Source organism: Cygnus atratus, chromosome 1 (assembly GCF_013377495.2).
Source record: "Cygnus atratus isolate AKBS03 ecotype Queensland, Australia chromosome 1, CAtr_DNAZoo_HiC_assembly, whole genome shotgun sequence".
Classification (NCBI taxonomy): domain Eukaryota; kingdom Metazoa; phylum Chordata; class Aves; order Anseriformes; family Anatidae; genus Cygnus; species Cygnus atratus.
The window spans coordinates 24,056,304-24,070,784 of NC_066362.1; the positions used below are offsets into that span (position 1 = coordinate 24,056,304).

At 38.1% G+C, this 14,481-nt stretch overlaps 1 protein-coding gene across 12 annotated transcripts in view; it reads left to right on the plus strand.

The window, feature by feature from the left end:
• CADPS2 (calcium dependent secretion activator 2) overlaps nucleotides 1-14,481 on the plus strand; it is a 312,131-nt gene that overhangs the window by 142,470 nt on the left and 155,180 nt on the right. For all 12 annotated transcript variants that reach the window (XM_035559395.1, XM_035559401.1, XM_035559404.1 and 9 more), the window contains exon 7: nucleotides 8,674-8,785. In XM_035559395.1, coding sequence (XP_035415288.1) covers nucleotides 8,674-8,785 — 112 coding nt within the window. The remainder of the gene's footprint in view (nucleotides 1-8,673; nucleotides 8,786-14,481) is intronic.

Consider the following 14,481-nt stretch of genomic DNA (forward strand, 5'->3'; position numbering starts at 1 on the left):
ATACCCTTGAAAATCTTCACTCTGACTCGTCTTGGTTGCCTGTGCTGAAAGTGAGATGGAAAAGCAAGACTGAGTAATAATTTATTCATAGTTTAATGTTTGTGATAAAAATAATTGTTATAATAGCATTCTGTAAATAGTGTTAGAGTGCACTGTTTCCATTTTTCAGTGTAGAAGGCCTGAGTGAGTGCTTTTACTTTGTTGCTTATTATGCATTGAGCTCATCTCTGGTTTTCTTTTGTTATGTATTAGAAAATTTTTCACTTTAAAGAAAAAATATGACAATTTTGTCATTTTAATTTTTGCAGGTATTTTTTTTCAGATATTAGCAGTGTTCTATGTTTAAAAAGAAATATGTGATATTGTTTAGCTTATTAACTCTGTGATAAATTCTTAATAATTTTTAGCTCTGTTAATTCCCTTATTTAAAACAGTTATTATTTTTACCAAAAGCAAAAAAATCCCATATGATATTTTTTTTTTTTTTTACTTTTGTTTTAGTCTAGTTGTGTAGAGGAGCCTTACAGTATAGCATATTCATAATAAACAACATATCCTTGCTGTTGCCAAAATAATGACCAGATTTGGAGCTTTCATCTCTTCAGAGCAGAGTTTCAGAGAGGGGTTGTCAATGTTTTGTAATGGAATCAGCCTTAAAGCCTTTAACGTTTCTGCTGAATCCTTAGGAAAAAAAAATAAATCAGTCTTTGTCAAGGACTGTACAAGGTGGTGACTAGACAGTGCATTCAGAAGTTGCATTCTACTTAGAACAGCATGTGCAGGTGTTGAACACCCAACTTTTCTACAGGGGAAGTGGTAAAGAAGTTCCCAAAAATAGATATGCAAAATGTTGAAGAGTGGAGGGATATACCTGAGGAATGTTCTTTGCAAATGCAGGGTACACTTGGACATCTCTAGGTCAAGAGTTGTCCAAACCCTTCCTGAACCTCTGTCACAGCAGAGCTGCTGTTGCCATCCCTTTCCTAAAGGGATTTTTGTTGCTCCTTGGGAGGCTGTGGTCTTCCAGCAGTGGCTCCATTTCTGTCCTGCCTCCATACAGAATCTGCCTGTTGATAGTAACAGCACCCACCTTACCCGATTGTGTGGATACTAGAAAGTGAATTTTGGAAGTGGTGGCTGCTGCTGGAGGAAGAGTCAGGGAGGAAGTACTTCTTTCTAAAACCAGAAAGACCCTGTTACTACTCCAAGGAATGTGAGAGGTCCAGCCAACGTGGGTAGGATGGTGAAGGTTGGACTTGCATACTGGACACACTGAAGTTAGACTGTTTTTCTGGTGTAGGCATATATGTGGAAATACCTTAAAAATGGTTTAAAGGGGTGTGTGTAGAACCTTGCTTAGGTGACATCAAAGATGACACTTAAAGGCATATGACCTTCCACCCTGAGACCAAAATGTCCTTTTTTTCCCTGTATTTCCCCTTCCTTCTGTCATCCGTCTCTCCAGAACAAGTTATTTTTCTCATGTCCATATTTTATAGTTTTAGGAGGATTTTAACGGGAACCTCAGGGTTAAAACCATTGCAGGAGTAGTGCTCCTTCACGAGCTGACAGCTTTAAGAGTATTTATGGAATGTGTCACAGTTTCTCTAGTGGGGATTGTAAAACAATGAATCTGTAGTTCTCAACAAGATTTTTCTATAAAATTGTGGAATCACAGTAACACAGGGAAGAACAGAGTTGAGACATGTAAAAGATTAGACAAGATTAGTTATGAATGTCTAAGATACTTGGCAAAGCCCACGGATTATTTTGCCTGAGCATGAGGGTCATTTGTGCCTGTACTGTAAAAGGACATTGTGATTTGTTTAGAACCTGCTTAATGCATTGCCTTTCAACTGCAACTTAATGTGCTGGCTCTGGTGCTGGAAATTATGCTCCTTGCACTTCCATCAAAATAAATGAGTAATTTTCAAGTAAAGAAATAAGAACAGGTAGACTATTTTTTTTCCAAGAATATTTGCAATCTGAATCACATCATAAGAATTATAGAATGGTAAAAATATACAAACTCTTCTCTTTGTGGTTTCAAATGTGGACTTGAAATCCCACTGATATAAAGGAAAATATATAAATATGCAGTGATTAAAATAATCATTGTGTTGCATATAAGGAATATTCACTACTGTATTAAATCCTTGATGCTATATAATAAAGTTCTGTCAGTTGTGCAGTAACATTTCAAAGTCCTTCTTCAAAAAATTCCATGAAAAGGAGAGGATGGAATGTTTGTGTAATATTCTGTGCCGTGTGAAAGATAAATAAACCTGTTGTTGAGTTATACGAGACAGCTGTTAGCATTAAAGCCATGATTTCTAGTGTAGCATCCTGGTGTCAGTCATTGCCAAATAGATAGGTATTTCTGTGCTGATAAGAGAGAAGGAAATGCGTACAATATTTGTCCAATTTTTAGTGTTGAAGAAGAACAAACAGCAATTAGTACCAAGTAATATTCTCGTTGGGACTCTCATTAAACAAAAGAGGAATCAGATAAGTATGGATTTAACTCTATTTTTATTTGGCTGAATGGACCCTCCTCATCAAATTAAAGATTTATTGTCAGATCGCTGTGGGGTGACTTGCAGCGCTGGCACAGCTGCCTCTTTGCTCCCTCACATTTTTTTTCTCTCTCTCTTTATATATGCAGTTGCAGCTGGTGATGTGCAGCACTTTGTAAATTCCGCATTCACATGAATTACAGAATACTGCTAATATTCACAGAATATTTTCTAACAACAGAATGTTTGACAGACCTGGATTTAAGGTGTTGTGATCTAGATTAAAGTATCAGTGCAGTCGGATGTGCTAGAGAGGTGCTGGAGGTCTCTGTTCCACCTTTCTGTTTCCTGACCTTTAGGTGCACCACTTGCACTGTGAGTACAGTTTCTGACCTGAAGATTATGGACACCTATTTTTCTACACCATTGTATGTTTCCAGACAATACAGAAACAACCAAGTCAATATAGATTTTTGAAGCAGTAGAGACGTGGGCATGTTTTGAAGACCTGGATATTGTATTTCCAGCTCCAAGACAGCACAGAGGAAGTGCTGGCAGATCTCCACTGCCCCATGGAGCAGTCTGCTGCTAACAAACTGGCTTCAGTGGGTTGTCTTGCTTATTTCAACCCAATAGCACATCTCTCTATAGATAGGGAATAAAAGAGCTCCTCAAGAAGACCTCACAATGAGGTTTAACGAAGGATGAAGAAATATTTTGAGGTAGATTTATGCAGTAGGTTTAAACCATGAATCAAACCTGAAAAGGAGGCACCAAGGAGACCAACGTGCTCTAGTTTTGGTTTCAAATAGGCAAAAGGAGATGAATTCTTAATTGCTGAGGAAAATCAGATCCCGATGGTGCAAAATTCTTTATGTTTGATGTTTTGTCAGAGAGAAAATGTTCCAATAAGTAGTGCTAAAACAAATTTTCTAGATGTTTGCCTAGAATAATAAATTTTATAACATTCACTCCCATGTAAGACTGGAGATTTAAGGTCTCATAAAGAAAAGTTTTGACTAGCAGAGACTGTGATTAGAGTGGAAAACCTGAGATAAATTTGCTGCTATTTCCAATATACAGAATGTGCTCTGAAATGAAGTAGAAAAATAAATTTGCTTAGAGTGGGTTCTGTGACACAGTGATAAGTCTTCACCTGAAATAAACATCCGGCGCCTTGCTGGGAGTGGGATTATCCAGGCTACTTTTGCAGTGAAAGGCAATGAACTTTGATAAAGGGCTCTGTCACTAATTATGTTATCTGCCCCATGTAGCTCTGACACCAGCAATGAAAAGAATGTGATCATCATTAAAGATGATCAATCAAATAATTCAAATTACTACAGAAAAGAGAATAAGTAGGTGAAACAGGAAAAATGATGAATACAAAGGAAAATAATGTAGAAAAATCAGAGCCTGAAGAGGTAGGATTTTTTTTAGCCTTAAAGTTGGTGGTTTTTAGAAGTCTAAAATACTGTGCATGTGCTGCAGCTGACAATGCAGTGGGACACTGCAGCATTTAGTGCTGAAATTATTGCATCTTCTGGATATTTTTCTAGCAAGATTTAAAAACAAAACAAAAACAAAGAGCAGACAATAATGGGAATGTTTGTAACTTAATATGAATACCAAATGAGATCCACGCTGGCACTGTTTGACAAAAGTTTTGTCAGACACTTCCCATGTTGTCACATCTAGCCCCAAAATCATGCACATTAGCAAAACTCATTGGACAGATGGCTTCTCTGAATCTGTGAAAGTGGCTAATTTGCTGTTACCATCACTTACTCATATTTGGTAGTAAAAGTATATGCTAGTATAAATATAAAAACATTATATTTTTCTATTACATTAAGAATAATTAAAAAAATTATTAAATATGTACTTCTTGTTAGAAATAACAATTTCAGAAATCAGGTGGATTAATTTGCCTGTACTTCTTATCACTCTTCTACAGTTCAGCATCTGCATAATTGAGCAAGCTTTAAAGAAGTGACCTGCAAAATAATTTGTCTCAAATTACATCAAAACGGCACATTCAATTTCCGTCTTTTCTGTTTTCACAGAAAGCCAGGTTGGAACATACAGGCTTACCTTCTCCTCTGTATGAAAATATAAGTCAACTGCAAGATTTATTGTCTTATAGGAAATGTTTTGCTGTTGTTGCAATTGAAAAGTAAAATACAAAGAAAAGAGCTTTTCTTCGTTCCGTGCTCAAATTCTGAGGACACATTTTTGGTTCTTATTGAAAAAGTTTTAAAAGTATTCAATTAAACAACTGATAAGTTATTCAGTCATACAAATTACAGTGTCCTTCTCCAGGAAGATATCAGGGTGCAACCCTTACCTTAAAAGAAAAATAACTATTTACCTGCCTGTACCTTATGGCTTGGCTTTTAAAGGAAATGTTCCACAACACCAACTCCAATGAGATGAAGGAGAAGTGAGAACAGGAAAATTTAATGTTTCAAAAGTTATCAATAAACGTATTTGATAGAATCCAAATGTGTTTTGGAAGAAAAATGTTAAATTTTTGAGAAACCAAGTGGATATAGTTATATTAGCACATAGGATCTATGAATTGAAATCAGAAATTTCAGTAATGGTGATCAAGATTCAGATCATGGTAATTACTGTTTAGATATTAATTCCATGAATAATTAGGAACTAATAACTCCTAACCCATTCTTCACCATAAAAGTTAACAGCTCCCTTTACAGATATATAGATATGGAATAAATAGCCAAAAATATGGAAAAAGTTGAAAGAATTTTACAATAGAAATTTCAAGTCATTCAGTAAATTCGTATTTATTGTCTTGGAAGGCTATATTTATGATCTTGGTGTTATGTAGTATTGAAGCAATTTACCTGCACAGTTCTTAGTCATGGATAATGATAGGACAGTAGTTTCTCTGTACTTACTGTTTGCAAATACATGATAGGGTAATTTTAAGATGGTCTGTACACTGAAAATCTGATAGCTCTTTTTAGCCTTTCAGGTATAGAAGCTGAAAGCATGATATTCTATTTTAATGGAACTTGGTTAAAATGAAGTACTTAATAAAGAGTAAAAATAAATTGATAGCATGATGAGCTATCATAAAAGAAAATAAGCAGGGGGGGAAAAAAGTTGAAAGCTGTCAAATCTTGAGCACCAGTGTTAATTGATTTCAGAACAGTTAAGTGTATTGCAAAATAGGCTAGCTTATGTAGGCAGACATATTTTACTCCCTCCATCCCTTATTTTGGATCACCATTAGTAAATGTTGAGTACCTCATATCTTGCTATATTCATGGCACAAACTTTACAGCAGTATTTTATTTTTATCAAGACAAAAGTTTGTTAGTGGATGCCGGTGATGCAAAATACAGATTACTTAGACAGCAAGGCCATTCTTATTACTGTGTTTCATTCTATATTGACAAAATAGAAAAATGCAAATTGTGAACTGTTATTTCAAGCAGTGTTTATGTTAGCCTGCAGATGGGGTTTTAATATTTTACGTTTTGCTTACACTATAGTGTCTGTCTTCTGCTTCATGCTGCATCAATGACTGATGCATTAATAACATGCATAATAACATAATGTCCTTTTTGATGTACAGCATGTAGATAGAGCAGTTTCTTTTTGGACTATTGAATCTCTTATACCCATTCTTATTCTTGGAAGAAGCAGACTAAAATGTTACCACTTGTATTTTGGGTGCTTTCTCCCAAGTTCTGGTTTCAAATGATATGAAAAAGGATACTTGTGCAAAGCTCCAACCAAACAGTGCTTGGGTTCTTGTAATCCACAGGGAATCATAAGGGAGATGAGCTATGAGCCTTGTATAAGTTTGCCGTGATATTGGCAGCTGAGATGTATATCACATCCCTACAAGTAAGTTAAAAAGCTAAAGAACGCAATCTTGGAATTGCCTTTTCCAATGGAATATAGTGCTAGTTCTTGAGGAATGCTGTTCAAGTCTAGGCAGTAGAAGTCTGTGACCACCTGCTTTATCAGGTAATTCACTTCAGGTAATTCACATGATCATAAGAGGCTATAAGACTTAGCTGAAGTCTTGATCAGCAAAGAGCATGGAGATTAGTGCATGGAATATTTCCACCATGAACACTAAGCTTTGGGAATTGATACAGACCATTGCTTTTCAGGCAAGGACTTTCATTCCCTCCTGTAGATGGAAAAAGGTGTGGGAGGATGTCGGTCAAAGACAGTGATCATATCTCATGTTAAAGATGATGATTCGTCTGATTTCTTTACTTCTGTCTGTGAGTTAATAGTAGCACTAGATCTTTGTAGAGAAGCTTTTGTTTTTGTTTTGTTTTGTTTTGAATAGGAAAGAATTTTTCCTAATTATTTGAGTGGTCCTATCCTTTGTAATGTGCACAGTTCCAGGCTTCTCGGAGCTCAGAGACAAATACATCCTGTTGCCCCCTCTCTTGAGAGTGCAGCTAACGTGTTTAGATCATGTTTGAGATTGCAATGCAGTATTCTTCCGGGGTAGTGGGATCTGAGGGGAGACTGAAGATAAGAGAATTGCATCTTTTATGAAAGTGCTTTCTCCTTGGAAATCTCATTTCTGTATTGTGACAAAACCTAACCCCTGGGACTGCCTCTGGGAAGAGCAGCAATGCTAGGCATTATCTTGTCCTGCCAGTACAGCATCTATCATCAATCACAAAACAGGTTTTCTCCGAGGAAGGTAATTTCTTGACAGAGTCCCTGTTTCAATTTTTCAATTAGTGCCTTGGCTGAGACTAATGCTACATCCACCACAGACACAGGGACACAGAGAGAGAGCATCTGTCTAACCCAGGCAAAGCCAAGACAGAATAGAACAGAGATTTGGTAAACTTTCAGCGAACCTCACGTCTGTAGTTCAGCCACCTGTTCAGCTACACTGCTTTATGCAGAACCACCACTTTCTTAAGACTTTTTGGTTTCTGTTATATATTACTTTCTAGATTTTGTCTTGAAATCTGTAATTCATGTTAGTTGAAAGATTCTCTTTTTCCTATTAAGATCTCTTTTGCAGAGGGATCATACAGCTGTATGTTCATTTTCCAGAACGGAAAGACCATGTAAATTATTCTTGAAAGTAAAATTAAAATATCATTTTTTTGTAAATGAGGTCTTCTCAGGTTTTAGCTTGTGTGATTTTATAGAGTATACTCTTACAGTCACCTATTTTCTTTATTTCGTCAGTTTCTGATGATCACAATAACTTAAGTAGTGGAAAAACAAATGAAGAGAAACTGAAACTGTGCTTACTTTTTGCATTTTGTTTGTGCCTGCTAGCATAATCAAAATCAGTATGATCAATGCAATGAGTGCCATGCAACTCTTTAGGAAAATGGAACACCTTCTTGGAGGAAGTTGCAATCTAATTAGTATACCTTTCTTTTTTTTGGTACACCTGGCACACAGAGAGGGGAAAGCACTGACAAACCAACTGAGATTAAAGTTTTCCAGCTAGAAGTTTGTCTACCTAATGTAGCTTCTCCAACAACAGGAAGTCTTGTGGCAGCAATTATTTTGCAGTTAAAGCCACTCTGATGACTATGAAACATTTTTTCCAGGTTTTACATTTGTGTTTACATTTTCCCCCCCTACATTCCTGTACTAAACTGTAGCATCTCATGAAACATAAGGTTTTTCAAGTCTTACTTTTTGCATATCCATTCATCTAAAGATAAGCGTATATGTGGCGTTTTTTTTTTTTTATTTAGAATCAAGACCTGATGCTTTGCTGAATGAGTGATTTGTATACACAATATACTGAACATAATATATTTAGTAGAAAAACTTTTTTCTTGCTTGCTTGCTTGATTCTATTTTCCCCTGTGATGATATAATTTCAGTTCTTTGGGTGAGTTTTGCCATTAGCAATTTTATGACTGATTTTTGATGACAATTGTCATACAGAAAAACCCTGATTTGTCTTATCACAAAGAAAAGCCAATTCCATGTAAATATTTAATCTTGGATGTTCAAGAATGTACCTTTTCTCTCTCTTTCCTGCCCCCTTCTCCAGAAGTTTGGAAATTATGTTCTAGGAGTGCATTGGTGTGTGTTCTGTTCAAAAGATTACAGTCCTTTCACTCTAAAGTATTTCTACTGCCCCATTTAAATTCTGTTCTTTTATTTATTGCAGATGGGGAACTCAAGGAGATTTTACCACTACTCACCCTCGGCCTGTTGTCAAAGTAAAACTCTTTACAGAAAGCACTGGGGTTCTGGCACTTGAAGATAAAGAACTAGGAAGAGTGAGTATTATGTGTAGAAATGAGAAATATGTGAGAAATTATGTGTAAAAATGTGAACATTGACAAAGTATACCATAAATGGTGTAAGGGATTTGGTACAGCACTTGCTCTGCTGCAGCTCTACCACACAGTGTTTTACTGTTTTAAGGATGATGACTGCTCTCAGTGTTCAAAACCTGGTATGTTGACTTGAATTGCTTTTCAGAAATGTGCACTGTAGATCTGTTGTGTTTTTCTTTGCCTTGTTTCAAACCTTTCTTAAAAAATTCCTTGGTGACGTATCACTGCTTTAGTTATTCAATAAGAACTGAAGAGGGGGGAAGCAGACTTGGCATGTAGCACACATAACAAATAACTGGAGAAAGGGAAGCAGGGACTGAACTGGTGGAACAATGTAAGGGGAGAAGGAGTGACAGAGATAATGTTGGATTAAAATAAGAGTTCTCACTCTTGTACTGTTTTAGCTTCCCTTTTCCCATTTGCCCTATCTTGACAGGATCATTTATCCTTTTTAGACCAAAATCAGATGTTAGAGAACGATGTATCATATAAAGAGAAGGATTTGGTGAAAGAGGTAGATAGGATCCACAAATCTTGCCTCCATCTCCTTTTGAAAATCTCCCCTGACATGTCACGAATAGAGGGAGGATAGCTCACTTTTTAACGCTCAATTCTGTATTCAGGGTCATGGCTGTTTCTCATTCAAGCGAGGAAGGCTTGTTAGGAAGAGCAGGGCTCTTCCCCACTTGGTGTCCTCCTACCACAGGCAGCTGCTTAAGAATTGCTTCTCCCACACATTCTTTCACATTCCTGTACCCTTTGTAAGGTCAGAGCTGTATCCTTGGTATTACCTTTTCTTGCCTCCTCTTATGTCTTTCTGAGATGTATGCAAGGTCGCTTGGTGAAGGACCTTGCAGCTGAGCAGTTCAGGATCAGTGGTATTTGGACTGGGAGCAATGAAAAGAGATGGGGAGAGGATGCTGAAAGTAGTGCACAGTGCTGTTAAACACAGAGAAGTTCCTTCTCTGTCCCTGCTTGCTCAGTCCTTTCAAAGAAGCAAAAGAAAATTCAGTGCAAAAGTGCAAGGCAGTGAGGAAGGAAATATATGGCTGTTGTGAACTGTGGCCAGTACAATCATTGCCAAGGAGGAGAAGACGAGAAGCATTAACAAAATAAGGGGCTAAGAAGAACCAGGAGTATTAACTGGAGCCTGTTGCTCTGCAGTGTTAAATAGTCAAAGTTCAGGTATAGGCCTTGGTCTGCTCTATTAGATTGCAGCATTTCTGGAACAGGAAGTTAAAATAGTTTTAAAAGATTTTAAAGAATTGAAACATTTCAAATGTAAAATGTTGAATATAGACTTCACCTTAACTGTCTCTTATGGCCCCAGCTGATTTGCATTTTTTCCCTGTCTCTTCTCACTCCTGCCCTTCTTCTGACACAGCTGGATTTTTCAGCTGTTCAAACCATTTTAAAGAAGATAATAACTCTCTTTTCTTGGTGGTGGGTGGTAAAGGGAGAAAGAATGAAAAAATAGGTAATTGAGAGGGGCTAGAGCTGAGCGTACCACTCTGGTTTTGGAGTCTGATCCAACTTTCCTGGACACAAAGCAAGACATGTAGATGGTGAGTGAGAAAAAAGTAATCTTCTGTTTCTCTTGCTTATTCTTACTCTGCTATTGTTTTTTGACACAAAGTCTGCCTGCTTTTAGCAGGTGCTCTGAGGTTTGGCAGTTTGTACCAGAATTAGGCAATTAAAATCATTGCCTTTAGGTGGTTTTTTTGTTACTTGTCACAAAGGACAGAGGCCATCACCTTTTATTCACCTGCATTAAAGCTTGTGCTTAGATTGGGCATGGCAGACAGAAGTACCTCAGAGATTCTTACATACTAATTTTACATTTTATAATCCATTTCTGATATCTGTAAAATGTTCAGCCTCCATCCTTGACTCAAAAATGCCTTCTGAAGTATTTTATTCACACTTAGACAGGCGTGGAGACAATGTTGTGCATGCCAGCACACTGCTGTCCTCTGTAGCATTAAGATGCTGTGTGCGTTTACACAATCCACAGACATAAGTTGTCTGCTTTCTCCTTCCAGTTATATATATGCTTTTCCTCATATACATCTGCAGCTTTGCCAAGGTACTCCTGAGTGATTCTGCAAGTCAGTAAGAGACAAACCTCCCTCAATGACCTTATGTACAGTCCCTATGTGGTCCCTAGCAGTAGAAGAGAACATGAGAGAGGGCACGTTGGTCATGGTAGACATTGGGCCTGTTGGGCCTGTTTGGTTGTCTGTCTGTCCTCCTGCTCCTCGCAGGCATTGCTGACAGACACCTTCTGCCTGCTGGTGGTAGATGTGTCCAACCAAGAGAAGAGGCAATCTGCCAGCTTAGGCTTGTGATTCAACCAGAGTATTTGACAGTGTTGGTGGGTAGCTTCAGGGGAAGATTGGGAGAATATTTGACAGGTTTTTGACAAAATAATTTTAAGGTAGTTTGTACCCTCATGATATACATCTAAGCTTTCAAGGGCGTATTTTGTTATCACTGTCTTCATTTTCAGGTTTGAGAGATTTAAATTCAGGCAGCCTTAGAAAAGATGCCAGATCCCCCTGGATAACCTAATTCTGCTAAGAAAGTTTGTTAACTTCATGGCTGGTCAATACACTGCAGGGACTTCCTGGAGTACAGCTAGGTTAGTTATGCTCAGAAAAGGCCTGAAGATACTTTCACTGGTATTTTTTCTGTAATTAAAAATTCATCTCAAACTTGCCATTTCTGAGGTAGGCTTGCTGTGGACAGAAGTTCTCATCTGTCACATACTTTCTTCAAAACATGTGTCTTGACCTGATACTGCTTTTCTGGATTAATGGAGTTTGCATTTCCCACACCCTGAGGTTATTGTTGAAGGTTTTCTTCTGTTTAATCTATAATTAGAAATAGAAGCTACATGATTTGAATTTTGAGCTTCCATCAGGCACAAAAGGTTTGTTCTGGCACCAACAGATCAGCTTATTATGCAGGTAGATCTCAGGTGCAAAATGTGGAGCCAGCAATGGATTTTCACAGAGCTGCAGAGAAGTTTTTCCCGTGCTCTGCTACAGGTTACAGCAGTCTCTAACACTCATTAACTCCAGATGTAGGCCCTGATCTCAGTGTGACAGCTCCTCAGTTTGAGGAGGCACTGCTGATTTCCAGAGGTACCTAGTTGGTGTTGGAGTGGGAGGGAAGCAGGCTTATGTTTTTAGTGAAGTGGGGAGCTCATACTTACAGCTTTATCCTCAGAAAAAGTACAAAATATAGATATCTAGAATATAAATACTAGTGGCTGCTCAGCATCTGCTGCAGAAATCACCAGATGAGCACAAAGTGATAGGAATTTTTACCTGTATTCCACATCTTCGCCTTTCAAGGTATTTAAGATGTCCTTAACCAACAGGAGGTAGTACTTATTATGGCACTTGTCTGACATTACTCTCTTCCTCTAAAAAATAAAATAAATCCATTTGTGAATGCCGAGAGCAGATTTTGCTTGTTAGGGGATATTTTTCTTGCTCCCTGCTGACCACTTTCAGTATCTTTAAATAAAAAGGAAAAGTTTAACCTTTATTCTCTGTTCTACAGAAACTGGAGTATAGGTGGATAAGCTCAGTTTTCTGCTGAAACGAACAAGTGGAGAAACATGCTGAACAGGAGAGGAAGGGGTGTTATTTGGATTTGAGTTTGACAGAACACGAGCTTCTGGAGTCACGGTCTGTGTCTGTGATTGTACAGACCTCAGCATTCAGCGTGCCAATGAATTTAACTTCTAGAAAGTGAGGCAGGTTGTGTCTCTGAGGCTACGTTTGTTCTAATTGTGAAATGTTCAAAACTTTAATCAAGTATCTTTGAAATGCGTGTCCCTGTTTTTAGGTGATGCTGATCTGGCTGCTTCAATAGTTACGTATACAGATACAAAAGGCAGAATTGCTAGAAATGTTTGCATTTGTATGTGCAACAGCTGAGGAAACATGAAGAAGCAGAGTTTGGAGTAAATACTTCTGAAAAATCAGCCCGGTGGTTTTTGAAACTCAGGGATCTGACACCACTTTTCCTTGTTCAGTACTTTGTGTATGAAGATGTTCAAACCTAGTAATTCAAAGTGACAGCCATTGTGCTTGCTTAGCACACATGTGAATACAATGTGAGAACAGCAGGTGGTGTTTGATTACTGGTACTTTCTGAATATATTTCAATCTCCTTTCTCTGACTATTCAATTAAAAGCGAACTATTGTCTCCCAGCCTGCTTGTCACAGTCAGCTGCAGCCAGCAATAATTAGCTTTGCAGTTACATGGTTGTTTTTTGTTTTGTTTTGTTTTGTTGGTACTGTTCTTCTTGATTTGATTTAAAGACATTACGAAATAGCTTGCTGGTTAGGTACCCATACTTGCATGACTGCCTAGTCTCTGAACACTGACTGCACTGGGCTTGTTGTTTATCTTCTGTGCTGTGTCTGAAGGCCCTCTGAGCAGCGACAGTTTCATATTGTGAATACATTAATTTAAAGCCTGCCATCACGGGAAATACATTTCTCCATCACATTTAGAAACGACTGAGATTTTGCAGGTCTGTATTTAAGTTTGGAAAATGATACTGGATTGCTTCCTCCACCCCCCTTTTCTCTTGTTCCCCAAGAAGTCTGCCTGTCAGCACCGCATTATGTCTGGCTCTGTGTCGTCGTTCCCATGCTAACAGTGTTTTTCTCAGTAGCTCCTCTGTGAGTGCCTCTCAGAAATTCTCAAGCTGTTTTTCATTCTGGCATGCTCTCTCTTAGGTTTGGGGAAGGGGCTGCTTGGGAAGATCTGTTCAGGTAAGTATTCAGATGGTAGCAATCAATATCCATTGAATGTATAAATTGCAAAGTCTTCTTTCACTATGCACCTGTTCAGCTTTTCTCTTTGATTTTTGTTTCTCTTTAGCCACCTGTTACCCAAAGCCTTGTCTGAGTGCTTCAGCTGTAATACAATCATAGCTGAAAAGCAAGAGATCTCTCAATAGATGAGATCATGGAGCTGGCATAAAATCCCCAAAAGCTCCCTTGCTGATCAAGATCTTATTAACCCTTAATTTTTAAGGGGAGTCACTTTTAAGAGAGTCATCTCCTTATTCCACTTCTACCTCCAGTCTTGTCTCTCTTCTCGAGCTGGTTGTTCTTCAATGTCCTGTTACACTGTTGGCAGCAACTCATGACTTCACACTCAGAAGCATAAAGGACTTGAGTGCAGTGCTGTGTTTTGTAGCCTGCTGGTGGGACACTGAAGGGAACTTCACTTCTTTTCACACTGACAGCAACTTCTGGCTTGCTGACATCAACCTGTATGTGGGCAAGGGGCTGATGTAGCTGGGAATAGCTCCAAACTATCAAGTTGTGAGGGATGGTGGCTTGAGAAGGGTTAGTAAACTCTATCAGAAGCAAAAGTTCTGTTAAAAGCAGGGGAGTGTCCCCTAAATAGGGATATGGCCGGAATTGCACAAACAATGTAACATTAAAGGGTCTCTAAACTACTTTTAGTCATGTTTCCTGCCCCAGACCAGCTTTATTAATTTTTGGTCTGCAACACTATTTTCAGATCAGTCAATCAGACTGTTTAGCTAAGGAACTTTCCTATGATCTTTGCTCAGACAATGACTGGCAGCACAAATTTGTAT